General features: G+C 44.7%; 3 protein-coding genes across 6 annotated transcripts; 1 reads left to right on the plus strand and 2 right to left on the minus strand.

Annotated features, from left to right (window-relative positions):
• Nucleotides 1-1,989: 1,989 nt before the first annotated feature.
• LOC109774550 (uncharacterized) lies at nt 1,990-3,107 on the minus strand. Of its 3 annotated transcripts, none has more exons than XM_020333288.4 (2): nt 2,856-3,107; nt 1,990-2,734 (listed from the first exon to the last, which is right to left on the minus strand). In XM_020333288.4, exons 1-2 carry the CDS (start codon nt 3,090-3,092, stop codon nt 2,204-2,206), a joined length of 768 nt encoding a protein of 255 aa, XP_020188877.2. In that variant the 5' UTR covers nt 3,093-3,107; the 3' UTR covers nt 1,990-2,203. The 3 variants fall into 3 exon arrangements, with proteins under 3 accessions (XP_020188877.2, XP_020188875.2, XP_020188878.1); XM_020333286.4 differs by having other exon boundaries at nt 1,990-2,737; XM_020333289.4 differs by having other exon boundaries at nt 1,990-2,737; nt 2,885-3,029.
• Nucleotides 3,108-5,416: 2,309 nt separating this feature from the next.
• Nucleotides 5,417-6,814, plus strand: LOC109774559 (pentatricopeptide repeat-containing protein At5g61800). Its single transcript, XM_020333300.3, has one exon. It carries the CDS (start codon nt 5,417-5,419, stop codon nt 6,812-6,814), a length of 1,398 nt encoding a protein of 465 aa, XP_020188889.3.
• A 1,262-nt stretch (nt 6,815-8,076) lies between these two features.
• LOC109774549 (sucrose nonfermenting 4-like protein) lies at nt 8,077-17,822 on the minus strand. Of its 2 annotated transcripts, none has more exons than XM_020333285.4 (13): nt 17,435-17,822; nt 17,272-17,347; nt 14,989-15,174; nt 14,768-14,884; nt 14,635-14,694; nt 14,126-14,215; nt 13,928-14,053; nt 13,389-13,530; nt 13,126-13,299; nt 10,766-10,829; nt 8,897-8,966; nt 8,389-8,488; nt 8,077-8,241 (listed from the first exon to the last, which is right to left on the minus strand). In XM_020333285.4, exons 1-13 carry the CDS (start codon nt 17,500-17,502, stop codon nt 8,150-8,152), a joined length of 1,365 nt encoding a protein of 454 aa, XP_020188874.1. In that variant the 5' UTR covers nt 17,503-17,822; the 3' UTR covers nt 8,077-8,149. The 2 variants fall into 2 exon arrangements, with proteins under 2 accessions (XP_020188874.1, XP_020188873.1); XM_020333284.4 differs by having other exon boundaries at nt 13,928-14,059.
• Nucleotides 17,823-22,096: the final 4,274 nt, after the last annotated feature.

The following is a 22,096-nucleotide window of genomic DNA, read 5'->3' on the forward strand; positions in this document are numbered from 1 at the left end:
TGTCATCGTCAACATACTCAAGGAGAGTGATCTGCTCTAGTCTGATCCAGAGGTTTACAAACTCGATAATATGGATGAACATAGAGTTGATGGAAGTGTTGATCTTGCACATCCAAGCAAGGTCCCATAGTGCATCTCGCACCACCCACCTTTTCCACGGGAGGCAGCGAAAATGAGGGGGGCGATATCCTTTGTTTTTTTCCTTTGTAACAATGGGGCATCCCAAAACGACATCTTGCCTCCATTACCGATGGAAATGACAGTGGAGGCATAGAAAAGGTCCATGTGCACCTCGTTTCACGGGTTCCCGAGTCCCACCCATAGTTTGGTGGGATCCTTCCATTCCAACCAAGGCCATTGCAGACGGAGAGCCCTCACAAATTTCCCAAATGCAGGATACCGAGTCCACCAAGGTGAGTAGGGCGGCAGATGGTTTCCCAGTTGACTTTGCATTTCCCACCGGTAGTTTTCGCTCTAGCCGACCACAGGAAGGCACACTCAATCTTGTTAACACTTTGCCGAACACTAGGGGGGGTCACGAGCGGTGTGATGTGGTAGATGACTTGAGAAGTGAGCGCTGACTTCACCAATTTGAACATCTGACTGTGGTAATGTTTCTTCCTTGCAAGGGAGGCAGTCTTGCAACAACCTTGTCCTCAAGATGTTGGTCCACCCTCTTCAGTTGCCAGATGGAGATGGGGAGCCCAAGATACTTCATTGGGAAGGACATCCGAACGGCAGGGATGCTATGGAGGATGTCATCAAGGTCTAACTGCCCGCAACGGATGGCAACCACATAGCTCTTCTGGAAATTGGTGGCTAGCCCGATAATGTCGCTGAATGATTTAAGAATTATAGCAAGGTTGTGTATATCCTCCTTTGTCGGCGTGAGAAAGACCGTCATCCGCGTAAAGTCAGGTACAAACAGCCGGGCGTCGTCCTCTGACCATGTGCAAGAGGTTGTGACTCGTAGCGGCGTCCAGATCAACCCCTTGAAGTGGGTCAATTGCCGGGACAAAGAGAAGGGGGAGGGGGTACCCCTGTCTAAGCCTGTGTCCATGGTAGATGGGAGGCACTGCAACTCCATTAAGAAGAACGCATGAAGAGCAAGTGCAAAGTAGATCCGCCACGCACTCCTGGAAGCGGTGAAGGAAGCCCAGCCGACGTAGCAGGTCAAGGATGTACTCTCATCGCACCGAGTCGATGGCCTTCCGAATGTCGAGCTTGAAGAGAAGACAAGGGGTCTTATTTCTATGTAGCAGCCTCGCTAGGTTTCTGACATACATGAAGTTGTCGTGAATGCTTCTCCTCTTATTGAAAGCACTTTGTGTATTGAAGACAAAGTTGTTCATGAATGGGGAAAGACGGACCGCCAACACCTATTCGAAGGCCTTCCAAATGTCGATCTTGAAGAGCAGAGAAAGGGTCTTATTTTTGTGTAGCCGTCTCGCTAGGTTTCTGACATACATGAAGTTGTTGTGAGTGCTTCTCCTCTTAATGAAAGCACTTCACGTATTTGGAGACAAGATTGTTCATGAATGGGGAAAGACGGACCGCCTACACCTTGGCTATGATCTTGGCAATAGCATGGATAAAACGAAATCCCCAATCTTCTCCACCCCATCCTTTTTTGGCAATAGCACAATGTTGGCTGGGTTAAGCCAGTGTAGGTTCATCATTTAAAGGTTACTGAACTGGTGGATAACTGCCATGAAATCGTCTTTGATGATGTGCCAACATCTCTTGAAGAAAATGCCCGTGAAACCGTGAGGTCCCGGGGCCTTGTCACCTAGCCTAGCATCAATGGCCGCCTTAACGCCCTCCTGAGGGATGCCAGGATCAATGCCATGAAGATCATCAGCTTCCAGATTCAGGCTCTCCGAATTTAGATCAGTCGGCCTGGGTAGGCATTGTAATTTAAGTGGTGAAAGAAATGCATTACACTTTGTAAAACAAGGCATTGTATTTTCAAATTCTAAGAGTAAAGGATTTTTGAACAAGGTGAAAATTGCTCTAGGCTGCTTGGGACTTCCTGATTCCTTAAGCAACATATATACAACGCTCACTTATTCGACAGACAGCATTAAGCTCGAAGACGTTTAAGGAAATATGTTGAAAGAATTACAAACAAATCACTCATGGACTGGATACATGGAGGCTTCAAAGAGGTGGTGTACACCGTCGAGCAGGGACGTACACGCAGTTACATGACGGCGCAGGCGGGCGGGCTCTCCTCGCAGATGACCATCGGCGTGCACGGCATGGGCATCGGCTGCTGGTACGGCGGGTAGGAGTGGCACTGGCACGTGGGCGCCGGCGCCGGAGGAGGTGGCTTGGAGTGGCCCTCGCAGCACGACGTACCGCAGCCACACGGCCACGCCGATGGGTACGGCAGCGGGTACGGGTACGCGTACGGCACCAGCTGGTTGCACGGGGCTGGCTTGGTCTCGGGCTTCTCCTCTTTTTTCTTGGGCTTGGGAGGGTCGTCCTTCGGCTTGGCTACCACCGGCGGCTTGACGACCTCAATGTTCTTGATGACGTTGCTGGCCTTGCACCAGAGCTTGCATGTCAGCTTGTCGGCGTCGAAGGGCCCCGACACGAGCACCCTGTTATCTTCGTACACGATCTTCTCGATGACAAACTTGCCTCGGTCCTGGATGGAGGACAGGACCCTCTGGATCTTGGCACTGCAGCGGCTGCACCCCATGTCCACCGTGATGCTCAGCGTCGGCATCTTCTGCACATAAAGATACGCCTCGACTCAGGAACGGCTGCGCCCACGATCCAGCGCCATGTTTCTCCTGGTTCTGGATTCAACAAAGCCGGAGGGAGAAGCGCAGCAGAAGTAAGCTCACCTTTGCAGAAGCAGAAGAAGTAAGCTCACCTTTGCAGTTCCTTATCGCAAGAAAAACCTTTGAAGATCTTAAGTAGATGGCGGAGAGGAAGTAGCGGAGATGTGGCCGCTGCGTCCGACCAGGACGAAGGTGTTTATGTTTTCTCGCCAAAAAAAAAAGGTGTTTATGTTTTCTCCTATGGTTTGCATTTGGTTTGGTGGCGAGATCACGTCGGGACGGATCGGTCTTGAATGCCATTCTGAAACCCTGGTGCGGCGCGAATAGATGGCGAGCGATCCCTGTATCGGGTGTCGGATCACATCTCAACGGTTAACAAATTCTGTTGAATATTTAATGCCGCCGCCGTGAAGCCAGGACATGGAGCGGTGACAATTAGTGGGACGACGAAGAAACAACAACTGTAAAAATACAGAAATCAGCGCTAGCCTATAAGCCGCACCCACAAGAACCTAACCGAAATGGATATCGCCTCTGCATCAACCGGTGTACTGGAATCGAAAGTCTTACAAGAGTTTATGCTCCTGAAAAGAAAAGGAAGAGCCAACAACAATTGATGACACAAACGAATTGTAGGACTAAGATTAATAGACATGTTTTTTAACACGGTAAGACGTAGATATTCCTACATACGCACATACACAAATTCTTATGGACGCACGCACGTACATCCTACCCCTATGAACATCTTCGAGAGACTAATCCGGCACATCATTTTGAGATTGACGAAGTCGACGGGGACGTCTCCTCCCATTAAACGCACATCGTTGAAAAACCTGAAATAAATTCAAAAAAATGCGAGCACCGGTGTCAAGTTTAGAACTTGAACTCTAGTGAGTTGGGGATACCACTATCCTCTTAACCATTCATTCACAAATTGGTTGGCGATCCATATACATGTTCACGACAACTCTAGAACCGAACCTAGCCAAACTCCCAACCGGTTTAACTTCTAAAAAAGGGCAGCGCATCGACTGGGTCTCAAATTTGAGCGGCTGATGTCACGACCTGGTCCAGAGAGGTCTCGAATCTCTGCGCTTTCTGTGTCAGTGCCTGGATCAATAGCTGACATGTATAGTTGAGATGAAATACCAAAATTCATCACGTCATAGTATTACATCACCGATCTAGTCTCTTTTACAACATACGTCTAGGCTAGCTTACAATAATTATGCTGCAGATAAGTAATATCTAGTCATGTGACGTCTATCCACACACGGGAAAGAGTTGAGTATAGCGTCATAACCCTACTTCGTATCACTCCCTCGATACAGTAAATCCTGCAACATGATACGTCACAACCACAAGGGTCAATACGTTGAATGTACAACCATTGCTAGGTGGTCGGATTGTCCGGGCCGAAATCGAGAACACTCTGACACTGGCCTGGACTACACAAGTCCTTAAGCCTGCATTGCCAGCCGCCGACACCAAGTCAACTCACACAACTCCTAGCACCTGAATTGTCCGGATTGATTCACCCAGAATATCCAGGCACCTGTCAGCTTGCAGAGGTTTAGGCCAAAGGCTTGGTGAATCTATACCTCCCATCTAGTTTCGCCCCTATAAAGTCGTAACTAGGACCAGGTATAAGGTTTGCAAATCATATGAGAATAAATTAGAGAGCTTGACACATTTGGAGTATAAGACCTCGACCTCATAGAGAACAAGAGGTTGGTCTGCCCGCCTCCGGTGGCCTTTAGGCCATGAAGGTGCAGAGGACTTTGGACCCCACCAGTAGGAGGAAGCCCGCTCTTATCCTTATTAGATTCGATGTCTTGGTTAGGCCTATGTGGCAGTGACGATGTCTCTCGGTAGGAATAATGTCTCTCACGTTCGACCCCCGTCTCGACGGTGTACTTAGCGTCGTCTGTGGTGTGTGGAGATGTGTCTTCGTCGGATCTTATGGGATTTGATCAGTGCAAGTCTTCGGTGGATCTATTTAGATCTAGTCTTCACTCATGTGTTTACAGGTTTGATCCTTCTGATCTATGACTCTCTCCATCGGCGATGATTGTTGTTCTGGTGCACAGGTTCTGTGGGGACTTAGCACGACGATTTCCCGGTTGTCTACTACAACAAGACTTGCCTGGGTTCGGTGAGGGAGGGGCAATGACAACGGTGCGCCTTTGGCTCGTTCTAGTGCTTGTAATCGTCGCTAGATTGTATATGGATCTAGTTGTAATTTTTGTTATCTCTATCTCTCTGATGTTCTCTATACTTTTTTTTAGCGGGATGTCCTCTATACTGTCATGAAATGATGGATTGGATTATAGATTGCAAGTTTCTACCACCCAAAAGTGGAAGTTTCTCGTGAAAAAAAAATAACCGTAGAGAACAAGAACAAGGCAACCTCCATGTGACTGCTCCGAGGAGATACAAGACCTCCATTCTGATCTTCATTTGTTTTCCCCTCCTCCGCCTCCAGTTCATATAGATCGGGTAATTTATATTTTCTACTCCGTATACTGTATGAAACTTGGTAATTTCAGGTTTTTGAATTATTTGAATCCCAAAAATGTCTCATCTTCAAGTGCCCGCCATCCCTAACCACCAGAGCGAAAATGGCGCCACCACCTCCAACCCTCCCTCCACCCTACCATTCCCTCCCCAACGTCCTTTCCCTCCCCCGCCGGCACGCCCGGCTCCCCATCCGACGCCTCCTCGCAGCGCACGCCCTCGCCGTCGTCGCCGGCCACCTCTCCCTCCCCGACCCCTACACCCACACGCTCCTCCTTGTCGCCTACTCCCGCCTCGAGTGCGCCCGCGGCCCCTACACACTTCTCCTCCTCCTCCGCCTCTCGGTGCCCCCCACCCGCCGCTCCCTCCCTCTCGCTGTCTCCGCTGCCTCCTCCTTACGCCTCCACCTCCCGCTCGCACTCTCCCTTCACGCCGTCGCGGTAACCCGCAACCTCCTCCCGTTCGCGCACGTGGCCAACGCCTTCGTCTCCCTCTACGGCAAGAACGGGCTGCCGGACTCCGCGCGCAGGGTGTTCGACGAAATGCCCACACCGGACGTCATCTCGTACAATGCTCTGATGGACGGGTACATCAAGGCTGGGCGACTGGGGCTTGCCATGAAGGAGTTCCATCGGATGCCGCAGCGGGATGCCGTGTCCTGGGGCACGGTGATAGCCGGTTGTGCAAAGGTCGGGCAATGGGAGGAGGCGGTGGCGCTGTTTGACAGGATGAGAGGTGAGGGATTGGGACCAGACGATGTTGCACTGACTGCAGTGCTGTCATGCTGCGCACATCTCGGGGCGCTAGAGAAGGGACGGGAGGTCCATGAGTATGTGATGCAAAGCAGGTCCCGGCCGAATGTGTTCTTGTGCACAGGGCTTGTTGATCTGTATGCAAAATGTGGGTGTGTTGAGGTTGCCCAGGAGGTGTTCGACTGGTGCCCTGTGAGGAATGTGTTCACCTGGAATGCGCTCATCGTCGGGCTGGCAATGCACGGGCATGGCACAGTGGCAGTCAAGTACTTCAACCGCATGCTGGTTGAGGGGGTTCGACCAGACGGAGTCACCTTCTTAGGGGTGTTGATCGGTTGCAGCCATGCCGGCCTGGTTGACATGGCAAAGAGGATCTTCTCCGAGATGGAAGGCAGGTATGGCGTGTCTCGGGAGCTTAAGCATTATGGATGCATGGCCGACTTGCTTGGTCGAGCCGGGCTCATTGAGGAAGCAATGAAGATGGTCGAGAAGATGTCGACGAAAGGGGATGCTTACGTCTGGGGAGGTATACTCGCTGGTTGTCGAATGCACGGGAATGTGGAGGCAGCAGAGGTTGCAGCAAGACATTTGCTGGAGCTCAATCCTGAAGACGGCGGGGTATACTCTGTCCTGGCCGGGATCTATGCAGATGCTGGCAGGTGGGAGGATGTTGCAAGGGTTAGGAAACTGATGGATCAGAGGATTGGTAGGAGAAATGTTGGTTGCAGTTCCATTACAACGGACCAATAAGACATACTGAGTTGGTCGCGGCAACATGCTATCTGAGTGTAGTAGATTCTACCTAGAAGGTCGCCATTGCAAAGTAGAAATCGGCTCAGGAAGAGGACAGATACTCTGCTAGGAGTAGCAATGATTAGATAGTGAGAAGGCGTCAACTTATCGTTGTGAAATTTTCATTATTTTAAGATTTACTGCACATATAGTTTTAACTCTCTTCTCCAAGAGTCCAAGACCCAGACCTCTTTGCGTTGCAAACTTTATGCTGCAAAACGCGAGTGTGAACATGACAATGCATACTCAAAATGGGTTAGCAGCTAGGTGCAGCCTAGAATTCATGCATTTAGCTATTCTCTGTTCTTAATGTTTTCCCTGCCGCCAGAACAATACTCACCTGGTCTCGTCGGTATTTTATACTCCCTCAAGGTATTTTATACTCCCTCAATCAGCGACACTTATTTTGGGACGGAGGGAGTAGTTCAGGTCTATCGGTGTCGCAGAAACTCATGCGCTACAGACAACGGTTAGTCCATGCTTAAAAGATGATGGAAGAGAAGCACGCATACTGCAATCGAGACGAGTTATGAAGTCACTCATCCATGCACTTCTCCGTGCGCTCCTTGCCTTCTTTGCAAACTTCTTCTCAGGTCTCGGGTCTTCGTTGTAGCCCATTACACCAATCACGACCTCTATTCCTTTTCAAAACAAGCAGCACATAAACTGATCTACACACCATTAGAGCGAAACATAGCTTGGTTCTTACTGTTGTCAGCAAGATTGCAATAGGTTAGCGACTATTGAGAATCATGAATTCTCAATGACCGACACACGCACACCGATTGATTTCACATGCTTTCAAATCTATATCCAGTTTCTTGATGTTGCTAGGGCTTTGTCTGAAACTCATCAGTAGAAATCATACCATGTCATGAGAACATATAGTTCATTACTGAACAATTCAACCTGCCCCATGTCATTACTGAACAATTCAACCTGCCCCATGATTTCCATCAAATCTTCAAAATGATTCTGTAGCTCTTAAATCTCAATCTGAGCTTGTTCCCCCTTCTTTACAGTAGCCAAGCCTCAACAGTACGTTGAAGCACTCCGATCAGCAAAGCAGGAAAAGGTTGCGGCAGTACTGATTCAGTCGGTCCGTTCTTCATGCTTCCAAGGCATGGCATTCTTGCCACGAAGGCTCAGTTGTGCATAATTCATGATATTGTAAGTTTCAAAGTGAAAACACAATGGAAGATATGAACAACTCCTGCATCTGCCAAAGCAACATTTTTATTTTGTCCCAATCAAATACAACAGGCTTTCATGTATGAAATGGCTACACAAATGTTATCCAACGAGAAATGTTATTGTGTCTCTCAATGAGATAATTCCTTGCACAAATCTAGTCATCGGTTCAATAACGACAAGCCGCCGCACCCCTGATAAGATACATACATGATGTCAGAAATTCAAACCGATCTGTCAAATTTATGTTAGAAATCATCAATTTTATAGACTGATCTCATGTAAAATGCAATCCTCACTCACTCCCTACATGCATGCGCTTTTATCTCACAAACTAGTACCTGGAACAGACAATTGATCCAACACCTCGAGCAACGTACTCGTGCTCAAACAGGTATGACACTGTCTCCGCCCATTCACCTGATATTGCAGCTCCAAAGCCTAAAAAGAGGGTTCAGTATAGAGTTGGATTATAATCACAAAGAAAACAAATACACTGTAAAAATGCAGTGCATGGATATATACAGAAAAGTTAGCAAGAACCATAGCAATTTGTGCAGTTGAGCGTATGCCCTGGTTTCAAGTGGACTTATGGACCATTGAACTCACTGATTCAATCATTCAATTATTAATGCAACAAATAAATGAGCCATTGGACATCAGCCTGGCCAGATAACTTCATGTTCTATTTTCTTCCTCTTCACATTTGATGAACCAACATCACAACATTCAAGCTGTGTCATCTAATTATGTAACAGAACGGACATCACAGAAGCACATGAGTCCAAATTTATGCATATCAAAAGAAGGTAACGGATACAGGCTCAAAGCAAGATGAAGGGAACATACATTCTCCACGGTCAATTGCTCAAGTTCAATGCAAGCGTAAACATCATTCTCCGCCAGAGCCATGATATCACTGTAGAAACAGGTTAATGCTGAGTGTTAAATTGAGTGAACAGGGCAGTTGCAAGATAACCACATCAGCTATCCTGGCGTTTTCTCTAAAGATACTGATGCTTTGCTTGGGTATATCGACTCCAGTTTTTCAGAAACATCATATACAAAACATCTGAAACAGGGCCAAATGTGAAAGATATAAAGGATATAAATTAGCTGATGAACGCTATAGGATATCCGGTGACACCAAATTTATCAGCAAAAATAAACCAAGATTATGCCAAATGGACCAAAGAAGCAAAGAGTTCAAAGTTTCAACTTTCAAGACACGGCCAGTTGGCCACATTACATGCATGGACTATTGACCTCACAGCCATTCATCAATCTTACCAAATGGACCACACAACTGATGTGCAGTGTACAATGAGGAATGCAATTCACATTTAGGAATCTTTTATCCTTTAGCAGCTTAGGATGCTGATCAGAAAACAAGCAGAAGTGCCACCAGGACAAACATGATAGGTCTACCAACTCCTTTTCTAATAACTTCACTAAGATAATTAGTACCACCCTCTCAAAATCCAGATGAACCCAGTCAACCTAACCAGAAATTTAGTCACAAGACATAATTTTTCAGAAATCCATGACCGATGAAAAATGTGGTAAATAGGCCATGTTTATCTTGCTGTGAAGGGAATAGACACATGAGTACGATCGAAAAGGCACCAAATAGTATACAGACAGTGCATTTATAATAATGGCCAGTGTGTATCTAGTACTAGTAGTTACTCCCTCCGGTCCTTTTTAGTTCGCATATAAGGTTTGTCTGAAGTCAAACCTCGTAAACTTTGACCGAATTTATAGAGAAAAATACCAACATTCAGAATGTGAAAATCAACAACATTAGATGCATCATGACTTTAGTTTTCATATTGTATAAATTTAGTATTGTAGATATTAATATTTTTTCATATAAATATGGTCAAACTTTATGAAGCTTGACTTCAGACAATTCTTATATGCGGAGTAAAAAGGACCGGAGGGAGTACTAGTAAATGCGTACGTACAATGCACATTGATATCAAGTAGGGTATTAATTGAGAGTTAAAAAAAGGTAGGATATTATTGCATGCTGATGTATTAGGTAGGATATGTTTTTAGGAAAGGTAGTATTAATTACATGGTTAGTCCTAATGTTAACATTTGGTATGATATTGATTGCACACTAAACATGTTGAGCGCTCATCATTGGAGCAATCAAGGTCGTTGCACATGGTTTGATGACCAAGATTAGTTGGATCTGCCCCCTTTCGGTCTTCTTATATTGGTATAGATAATAGTGTGTATCTAGTAATAGTTATAAAGAGTGACCTGTAGGTATACTTGCCTAAGCTTTAATGCTGCACCATACTTTATACCTAGTAATATTTATAAAGAGTGACCTGTAGGTATACTTGACCAAGATTAGTTTGATGCACATGGTTTGATGACCAGAAAGTTTGTTATGTTTTAGTAATGCTGCACCATAATCCTCAAATACAAATGCAATAAGCAACAGCTAATCAGTATGTGTTCTTAGCATATAACAAAATCTGCATTCCTTTCCAAAAGCAAAGCTGTGATTTTGCTACTGTTAGACTGTTGGGTGACAATTAATGACCAGAATTATTAAGAGCAAGCTCTTGTTTTAGGGTGCATCCTGTCATCAGACAAAGATAACCAGTGTTTATTCAAGCCCCAGTGGGCAACTTCATCAAGCATGGTTAATTGAGTATATCAATACAAAAGTGCAGGACAGTAATAGCAGTATATCAATACCTGAGTGAGTAGACATCAAGAAGGGATCCATTATCATCAACTATAGGAATTGAGCTTATTCTATCTGTAGAATGAAAAAAAATGTAACAGTTAGATTCAGTAGCAGTTACTTCATAATGATGTAAAATCTCGCACGTGCCGTTTAAAAAGGAACACGTTTAATAGAGAACCTCAACTTCGTAAGATGAGTCCCATTTTTTTAAGCATTTCAAGTAGTGTCACGTCATCTATGTGGATTGCTGGATGGCAGGTTTCCAGGAATCCAACAACTAAAATCTGATTATTGTATTTTACAAAGAGTAAAATACACTACAAGTCCTAAAACTATTCGCCAAGTTAGTCCTAATACTATGAAAATGCACATCTAGGTCCTAAAAGTTTGCTAAGTGTGTCGCCCGCAGTCCTATCCGTGCTGCATCAGCTTTTGACTTGCACGCGTGGCAGGTTGACCATTGGCATGTGGCAGCTTTTTGCATAAACCCCCGTAAAAGGTCCCCTCTTCTAATTTGTGGCACCTCCTCTTTGCACGCATCCTCTCTGTTGCCCACCTCCCCACCTGAGCGGATCCTGTCCAACCTGCACAAAACACTTACAATCCTCGTGTATAGGCTACTAGCGTGGCACAAAGCGAGAAAAAAACAAGACAAAGAAACATGGAAGCAAAAGGGAACGAATAGAAATACGTGCATTGCATGTGGATGCGGAGCTACAATAACGACACCATCAAATTGACCGATGGGAAATAACGAGGGGGCAGAGAGGAAGGCACACACCAGACTAATCGAGCTAGAACTCACCACTGGCGGAGATCGGGGCAGCATCTCGAGAAACGAAGTCGGGGACAAACATTCCTATTGAAGCGTTGTTGTACGCATGACGACAAGTCGGTGGTGAGGATGTGTTCGGCGCGTCGTGGTGCTCCTCTAAGTGGGGGGAATCGGTTCGGCATACTCCGGTTACCCTGATTGCCGGTGGCGACAACGGCGAACACAATAGTGGCGCAACTTGTAAGGTGGCATCGATTGTGAAGAGCATTGTCGTCGCGTCATCTGATGCGGTCTATAGAGACGATGGGGAGAACTTGAGGCGCTTGGTGGTTTATATTGCATATGACAAGATGTGCCCACCCAAACATGAGTGCATCAGTAACACAATGGCCGTAGACGGCAAGAACAAGAGGAACTACGGGACCTAGTTGTGCCATGTCGAGGAAGTAGATGTAGGACACCTTGTGGAACATATTGGGTACGAGCTCAAGTACACCGCTGCCAATTTTGCGTTTGCGCCACATTCACCGCTAGAATATGGTTGTCGGAGGTGGAGAGGAAGCCAAGGGAAAGAGCGAGTGCGAAGGGAAGGGGCCACAAAATTAGAAGAGTGGACTTTATGGTGGGTTTTGTGCAAAATATTGCCACATAACAGTGGTCGGCCTAACACGCATGCAAGTCAAAGCTGATGCAACACTGATAGGACTGCGGGTGACACACTTGACAAACTTTTAGGACCTATATATGCATGTTTCATGGTATCAGGACTAATCTGACACCCCTCAAATAGTTTTAGGGCTTCTGGTACTTTACTCTTTTACAAATATAGCTGTCCAAATTTCTCGGTTGAGAGTTTAATGGGTACTCCATTAAACTAGCCATGGACGGGTGCGTGGAAGCTATCTATCCATGTGCCAGAACTATGAGTTGGTTGCGAGATCTTATGGGTTTCAGCTCTAGCCTACCCCAACTTGTTTGGGACTAAAGGCTTTGTTGTTGTTTGTTGTTGTTTAGTGTTTAATGGGTACTCCATCTATTCATAAATAGACGATTCTCCGATATGCAACTTTGACCGTTATATTTTGTGTGGATGTATTAGGGGGGAAATCCAAACCTGTTGCAGGATAAATGTATTTCTCATGACAAATCTAAATGTATCATTTTTGTCTAAACCAGCCTAAATGTTTTTTTAGTATATTAGTCCTTAGGAAGTTTGACTGCTCACTTTGTAAAACTCATCTATTTCTGGACAGAGGTTATAATTCAGGAGGGCGAGGTATTAGAGTTAACAGGAAAAACTCAAATGTGTCACTGCAAAAGATGACAACTAATGGGATGTCTGCATGAGTCAATGATGACACGTGTTAGAAGCCTTTGTACAAGTCCTGGGCACATTTATTTCAGACTTGATTGTTCACTTGAAATTGATTACCTGCACTATTCAAGGTACTGATCACCTATTCCCACAAAAAAAGGGAACTAGTCACCTACTTAATTTGATTATGTAGCCAACAACCACCGCGCCATATTCTTATGGATCAACTGGGGAAAATAACATGACTATCTGCATTTCAAATGTCATTCATATGGTACCTTCCAGAAGAAAATCCAGGCAAGTAATTAGAGGAGCACTCAGTCCCGATGTTCTAAGCTGTCTAGTACTTGCCCTTCCAGTATGCTGCGACCATGTACCAATAGGAATACTGGAAATCTGATTTCGCAAAATGGGATAACCTTCTGGTTGTTCTTGGAGCTTTGAGCAAAGAACTAAATACATCATCAAGGTAAAGGTAAGCTCAAATCGAGATGCAGGTAAAATTAGCTAGGAGAACAAAGTCTCATAAAAAATACCGTACATTTCAAAATCCCTGGAAGAGTTGCAAGATTAAGTAACGGTATCCCTGATATATCCATCGAGGACTTAAAGATAGGGACTGAAGATATTTCATTTTGTATTATAGTCAGTGCCACATCCCTTAAATTATCCGAATCCTTAACCTGAAGAAAGACATTGTAGGGAAAAAGAAAAAGGACAATTATTATTTCACCTTACTGATAAAAAAGAATTAAAAAAAATGTGATTCCAACAATTTTCAACTCCTGCAAATACAGAAGATTCAAACTATCTGGCATGTTTGGATGTGGAGGAATTTAGGCTTTGGAATACCCAGGCCCCATTCTACAATATCCCGGGTTAGCAGAAAGAATCCCAACAATGAATGGTAGATCAGTCAATATGAATGTTCAAGTAACGATATTGACATATATTGGAAAATGATGGTAGCATTATATTTCTGGGCATATAATTAGTTTTTCCTATTTGCCAATGCTGATCTTTAGAATGTTTACACAGCTAATCAGATGAGAGAAGCCTGGAAAATGTACAGGAAAATACATGAACTAATGGCCTTCTTTGCATGCCTGCGACATCAGCCCCTCCATAATACTGCAGTTTTGCTTCTTTCCAAGCAGAAACTGAATGCATTTCAAGCTCTTCATGGCCCAGAACTCGAATGTTCCTCTGCAACTGCAGATATGAGAATTAGTAAAAACCTCACTGACAGAGGAAGAAATACAGTAATTGAGATCTCACCTTTCTCAAAATTAATACAAAATCAGAAGCAGTTAGCATGCCTGTTACGGTTCCTTGGCCATCATCCCAAAGAGGAACCAAAGCAAGGCCCTAAAACAAGAAAAGGTTAATTGCGTACTACTCTTATGGCATTTGATTGACAAGGTAAATCACATGTTGGCTAGCGGACCAAGCCATACATGAATACACCAGGACAAATACCAACACAAATAGAACCTTGAAAAGTAAATGATAATTTTTCTCATCTAAATTACCTTACTAAATGGAGGTACAGTGGTGATAGTAATTGTGTTATTCTGGGTAAAGATAAAGGAGATGTCTGCTGGTATAGAATTTGGATAACTGTATAACATATAGGGCGGGATGGGATTTGCGGCTAATGATGAGGGTACTTGTTCCAAGAATATTTTTAAAATTCCTCAATAACATGATGATCCAACACAGGGAAGTTCAGACATAACGAAGTAAAAAAAACAAAAGCACACATAGCAGTTCTTGCAAACACATACCTCATCATGCATAATATTAAATGCTTGTTTGACAGGAAGCCGAGCATCCAAAATTGCTATCTGAAATACTTATGTGAAAACTGATTATTGCATGGTCAAAGACAAAGTGTTGATCATAAAACAAGAGCCTAACCTTGCTAGAAACAGGAACAACATCATATATGGTATTATGTAATAGTATTTCAGAGACCCGATGGCGGAAAACTGCAATCTGCATGCCCGGGTTTCGAGATGGTGGTTCTGGTGGCATCTGTATGGAGATTTATGGCACAGTACACAATTAAGCATTAGTTATTCAGGAGAGTCTACAAATTATGCAAGACAAAAAGTAAAATTTGGAACTTTGACACGTACTGTTGTCAAGATAGTACCCTCATCCAAATTCATTCTTCTAATGGGAGATGGCTCTAGCTGTACAGCCGGGTGTGTATTATTCTCCACAAGTGTGACAAGCATTTCATTGCTGATCAGACCATATTCATCACGTACAATAGGTTTTGTGTCATCACATCTCCAGACACCATCCACCAAAAAGCGGTACTGAATTGAAGCAAAAGACCACATCAATGTAAGCATATGCATTAATAAAACACAGAAGCTGGAGAATATTGTACGAAAGTAGTGGGGCACTGGTACGGAAAGCATAGAAGGAATATACTATCTGCAAAAAAATTACCAGCGCAAGATCATGTTTGAGTTGCTTCCTAACCTAAGAACGGAACTATAAAGAATCACATTGGGAACGTCACTAGCACAATGCCCATATTGCTACAGACTACAGATTCAAATAAATCTGGGCCAGATCCGACGAACTATATCTGCTTCTGCCAGATCCATTAGGTGGCATAGCCCAAAGGTGGCCAGACCGCCGCCACCAGTTGACAGCTTTATAGGGATAAATGGTAGAATGTTCAAGAACAAGTGAGTGAATTTGCTGCATAAACGCAATGTTTCCTACAATTACATAAGAGTGAGTTGTAAAAGAATAGCAGCAAAGGGCTTTATAATTAGAGTCATGCTTGGCTGCATTTGCAGAAATAGAAGGTGCTAAATCTTGAAGCAAAACAGCCAAAATACAAAACCCAATATTGAGTATGCGAAAGATTCCATGGTTATAATTAGTTAGGCAATAATTTTGAAAGATCTTATGGATTGCTAAGTAACAAGGTAAAGGGATGTCAATGCATGGCAAATCAGACAAATTTGGTACAATTCAAGTATTAATAGCTTCCAGCAGAAAAGAGGCTTAGTAATAACTCAAGAAAAGATGGAATAAATGGCAAAAAAGGAAACCTGGTCACAACATACTGCAAATTACAAACGGCATTACAGGCATTGATGTTGTATACTCAAATCTAGAGCAGCCGTTAAGCCCGTTACATAACATCTCCAACTTCTTGTCTGGAGTTATGGAGACATGGAACAGCTTCTTGTCCTCATTCATTTTTTAGCATTAAAGATTAATAACTCCCTACCTATTAAGTTCACTAGATAGATGCGCATGTCTATGGCTTTGAAACAGGTAAGACTTCAAACCATGAAAAAGGGCAAGTTGAATCTTTACAATTTTTGTACAGGTCAAAGTGCAAAACTAGGAATGTCAATGGTGCAGCTGAAATAACAGTATTTCCCCTCAAACTCCAAATAGTAAATGTAACAGGTCAACTTTTGATTTCCCGCTTTTTTGGCAGCATGCTCTACGACGAGTGGCGGTACTATCAGAAGTTGTTAGCTACCAGCGTTCGACATAAAAATATGGCATGTATCTGGCACTAGATCTAAGATGTCATTTATTACGACCATGCCTGGTTTATCTGCTAGTGCACAGGGCCTACAATCATAGAACATCAGTAGCATATGTTATCAAACAAGACATCAATTATGTTAGGCATTCCTCAAAACAAAACAAAATCACTGTAGGCCAATTGTACATTATTTCAGACCTAGCCCTTGTGATCCTATGTCTAACCAGAGTTTTCATACGGCTACTGCCTGCCACACTGCAAGACAGTCATCAAAAGCAGCAAAAGGGTCACATAGAAGCATAACAGTCAAAAGGTATCTGACATCAGTAAACCACCACTCGTCATCCATATGCAGATTTTAATCACTGCGTGCAATTGACGTCAGATCACCAGTTAAGCTCACTAACTGTAAAATCTGTATGACAGCTCCCTGCTACTGGCAAAATGGATACAGCTTGTACGCATAAAATAGCTCGACCCAAGATCGGCTACATTCTCACTTGTGTGTCAATGATAACTACTTCACTTGTTCATCCGTTCATTCATGCTCGAATACAATACATTGAGCCAGCACCTTCGATGGCCATCCACCACAACTCAACTACTGCAACAAACCTTATAGATGCATTGCCGTCCATGCGCCCGTCTGACAGGAAAAAATGGACACAGGGACAAACACAAAATCAACACGATAAGCCCTCCCGACAAGCAACTCGATCCTGCTTGTCTGAAAAACACCATAGCTCATACATACAAGCACGCCAATCGTAACTAACAAGCCTAGCAGCAAAGCCATAAACAGTGCAACAGCACACAAATACATAATCGGAGCGAGGAGCGGGCGTAATTTAGGCAATTCGAGCATAATCTAGGCAATTCGAGCATAACGCACCTGATAAAGCCCTGGTGGGAGATCGAACACCACCTGGAACTCAGTCCCGACGAGCCCCATGGGGCACTCCCTCCAGCTGACAAGAAAAAGAAGATGAAATCAGTATTACCAATGGAAAAAAGATCCAGCTTCTGGGCACCGAGATCGAGTCCCTGCGGCCCACCCGGTGAAGCTGCCACAGAAGGAGGCGCGCTGGCCGCCGAAGGGCCAGGAGAAGCGGCGGTGCACCATTGGAGAAGCCCCGGGCCAAGAACCCTAGGAGTGAGTGTCGCGCGCCCTCCGCGCCGAGCAGGGCCTATAGCTAGTCGAGACCCGAGTCCATCCAAGGACCAGCAGCCCGGATTGGGTTGTAGGAGAGCACGCGAGGGCAAAGGACGGTAAGGATTGGCGTGAGGTGAAATAAAAAGAGGAATTTTGGTGCGAGGAGGGAGAGGGAGGGAGGGAGGGAGGCGGAGATGGAGAAGCGAGGGAGGAGTGAAGAGAGAGAAAAGCGTTGGTGTTTAGTGTTGGAGTGCGTGGAACGTTTGTTTTTTTCCGCTTTCGTTTTGGTTGGCTTGGGTTGTTGGAGTGAAGAGCCTTGTAGTGTGCTCATGGCTTTGGACGCTGCTCCATGCCACTCGTGCACCACCAATTCCCTACGGCGCACACTACATCTCCAGCAACTAAAAACCTGTAAAAGTTGCTTTTCCACGTAATTAGAGCAAATCTCCATCTTCATCCTCATCCATCTCCACTAATATTAAAAGCGCGAGTAGGATTGGATCCATATAACACCAGCCGTACGATTACTTGCATCTAACGGTCTAAAGTTGTTCAATGTTGTATCGACATAAGTGATACCCCGTAATCAGAGCCCTTAATCACCTAAATCTAATGATCTAGACTACCCCAATGATGTACTTCCTCTGTAAACTAATATAAGAGTGTTTAGATAACTAAAATAGTAATCTAAACACTCTTATATTAGTTTACGGAGGGAGTACCAAGTAAACCCATTACCAAGGCGAACAAACTGCCTTACACACACGGTTTATACAGGTTCATGTCACACGGTGACGTAATACCCTACTTCCCGTTTGTGGTTGGTTGATGGTGGTCGTATGATGAAGCTTAGATACACTCGGGTTTGTTGGTATGTTCGGGGAAGCTTTGACGTGCTCGGATGAGCCTTGGGTATGCTTAGGGCTCATGTGATGGCCTAGACTACGCTCCCGAGCATCCTTCTAGTGGCTATCTTACTCCCGACCTTGTTACTGGTGTGTATCTTTTTCTTCTGGTTGAGCTCTTCCCTCTCGGTGGTCGTGGTCCTCCCTTTATATAAGCCTGGGGGGCACCACAGTGGCCACTTTACATATGTGGGAACATAAGTCGAATACGTGGGCTAGAGCCCACGTAGCACCGAATTACACAATTCCTCGCCTAGGATTCGTACACCTGTGGCGATCTATGGTTGGTAGTCTTCTTTTGCATTTAATGCAAGGTGTTAGACATGTCTTGGTTTGCATTCGTGGTCATTTGAACACGCACGACGCTCAGCATGCGTGTGCCATGTTCGGGTTGCGAGCACGCCTGCAAAGGCGTCACTGATGACGTTTTATCCTCTAGCCTGTTGATCCTCTGTGACACAGATCTTGCCAACGATCTACATACCTCTATTGTGGCTTTTGAAAGGACGTGTACTTCTACTGGATGTTTTAGTTCACTTTCTCCCTCTCATGCCCTGACCTAATTCCGTGGATCGGGCACCCCGTCCCGATTATGCCAACAGATCGATTCTGGACTCCTCGTGTTACTCTCTCTCTCTCTCTCTCTCTCTCTCTCTCTAACACCAAACCGAGCACGGCCGCTCTGATTCCTTCGTCGATGCCATATTCGCCGCTTCACTGCCAGAAAGGACGCCGCCGACGAATTTCCTCACCATCGTGGACCATCCTCCTCCCGCACGCCATAGTTGGACCTCTTCACCAAGCTATGTTACGGGATCCTGAACACGGGTCTTCATTCCATCGCGAATTAGTGTTCATCCGCGGTATTTTTCTGTGGATATATATTGCATGTTTGATCCATAAAAACTTAGGGTTCTCATTGTATGCAGTTTGTAGATCTCCCTCGCATACAAATCTTTGAAGGGTGACCTTGTGTTTTATCTCGATCGGTGGAATTGTTGTAGACTCTAGTTGTGCAAACTTCTTTGTATGTACAAATTTCCCTTGGACCACTATTTTAATTTCAAAATCATTTATCCCACCCAAAGAATATGTTAAGGAAGTATTTACATTTCTCTCGGGTCACTGTTTTATTTCCAAAGTCACCTGTGTGTATTCATGCATTCTTCTATTTTGCCTCACACCTTGATCCTCTTCACAGGTACAATGGCCTCTCTCGATTCATCCCTGAACACTACAAAAAAGACAAATATGTGATGATACGCCTTTATCATAGTAGGTCACGTTTTCTGTCACCCATATGCATCTGTGACGTTTTTATGGCAGAATCAAGATAGTCATACCTGCGTTGTCGGGGATGTGTTACATGGCAATAATCCATTTTCACTTCCATGGTGATAAATGGCGTGTCATGAAAGTGTTTTCGTCAAGAGTAACCGAACACATGGCAGCCACCCTAACGGACCGTCCTTAAGCTATCGAGTCAAGTTCCAGATCCGATACCCGTTGACAGCCCCAACCAAATGGTGATTTTCCTCGTGACGGATTCTCATTCGCCAACAAAGCCATGTGTCAGCTCTACATTATGACAGGTGTCGCCCATCCAATGGACTATACGCGCCTATGAAACGACGACACGTGGCAAGGCCCAACAGTGGCCCTTTTAGTAAAATATGTTGGCCCAGTCAGAGGCCCACAAGATTTAGTGAAAAGTTAGTGGGTTGTCTTGTTAATAGTCCATTATGTCTTTAGGCCCAATTACCACCCACCAGTAGTTCTGGCCCATTAATAGTCCACTGTGTCTTCGGGCCCAATTACGGTCTGGGGTGTCTTCCGGGCTGTTAAAGGCCCATGGTACACTTTGACCCATTTTGGCCCGATGTTTATTTCAGCCTGTTAGCGGCCCTTGGTGGAATTGTGTCATTTTCTGCCCGTGCATGTCTTTCGGCTCTTTCAGCCTGTTAGTGGTCCATTGTAGAGATGGGCCCATTTCCAGCCTGGTGTGTATTTCGGCCTATTAATGGCACGTGCTACACTTGGGACTATTTCTGGTCCGACATGACTTTCGACCTATTAACGGCTCGTAGTTGTTAGGACCAAGGGTACAGCGAAAATAAGATTAAGAACATGAACACTGAAATAGAACAGTCACAGTTACTTGAAATAAAACACACCAACCGAGACAGATTATCAAAACTTTCGATGAAAGTGTTGATAATCGTTCTGGTATAGTGACAAAGAATTTTCACAACGACAATAGTAACACATAATGGAAACAGAATAAATAGCATAGATGAATAGATACGAATGAGAACAATCACCCTACCAAGAGATACTCACCACAGCATAACTAAGCTGAATAACAAGATAACACCAAAGGATTAGCAAGCGAGCATACAGACAAACAACTTTGAAAACAACAAACTATAGTATACATAACATAGCTAAGCCATAGAAGATGGAATGATATAGGACATAGAGCACTGAATATAAACTAATGAAAGTATTGTATTAGAGAAGAATGAACTAGTGGTGCTCGATGGCGTGCTATGACGATGCCATGAACCTAGGGTAGGGTCATAGGCCTGACCTAGATGCCCTACCAAGGTCACTACCCTAGAGTCAAGAACATTCAAAGTACAACAAAGGATACCAACTGAAGTCACTTTGGAGTGCGATCCACTCGACCAGTTATCTCACTCAAATACCCCAATTCCATTCGACCAAGATGAAGTCATTTGACCATACAAGAAACCACTCGGAGTACAGAAGACCTAAAGCCACCCTAGGATGGCAACGTCAGGCGTTCAGTCCGTAGTCTTAAAGATCATTTACAACTCTTTATAGCTAGCGTTACCAGTAACGCCATGTCTCAATGTATATTGAACCCCGTGCAACGTGGGATGGCTGGGGTCCTGGCGCACTCTATATAAGCCACCCCCTCCTCTGGCACAAGGGTTCGCACCCCCTGTAACTCTCACGCATAATCCAGTCGACCAAGCCTCCGGGCACCAAGACGTAGGGTTGTTACTTCCTCCGAGAAGAGCCTGAACTCGTAAATCTTGCGTGCACAACTTCATCGTAGCTAGGGCCTTGCCTCCTCTGACGTACCCCCTATTCTTATTGTCAGACTTGCTCCCACGACATGCTACTTGTGTGTTTCGGTGGGATTTTCCCCGAAGAGGAACGGTGAAGCAATATAGTAGTTGATAAGTATTTTCCTCAGTGAGAACTAAGGTTATCGAACCAATAGGAGAACCACGCAAATCCTAGTGAACAACACCTGCACACACAAGAGAAAATACTTGCACCCAACGCGGGCAAGAGGGTTGTCAATCCCCTTGAAGTCGTTACTTGCAAGGATCAAATATGGTTGTGGTAGATATAGAAATTGCAAACTAAAAGAAAAGTAAATAAATTGCAACGAAGTAATTTTGGTTTTAGTAATATGATTAAAGTAGACCGGGGGCCATAGTTTTCACTAGAGGCTTCTCTCTCAAAACATAGCATACGGTGGGTAAACAAATTATTGTTGGGCAATTGATAGAAAAGCGCATAGTTATGACGTTATTCATGGCAATGATCACATACATAGGCATCACGTCCGTGACAAGTAGACCGGCTCCTACCTGCATCTACTACTATTACTCCACCAATCG

The sequence above is a fragment of the Aegilops tauschii genome, chromosome 2 (genome assembly GCF_002575655.3).
Source record: "Aegilops tauschii subsp. strangulata cultivar AL8/78 chromosome 2, Aet v6.0, whole genome shotgun sequence".
NCBI lineage: Eukaryota > Viridiplantae > Streptophyta > Magnoliopsida > Poales > Poaceae > Aegilops > Aegilops tauschii.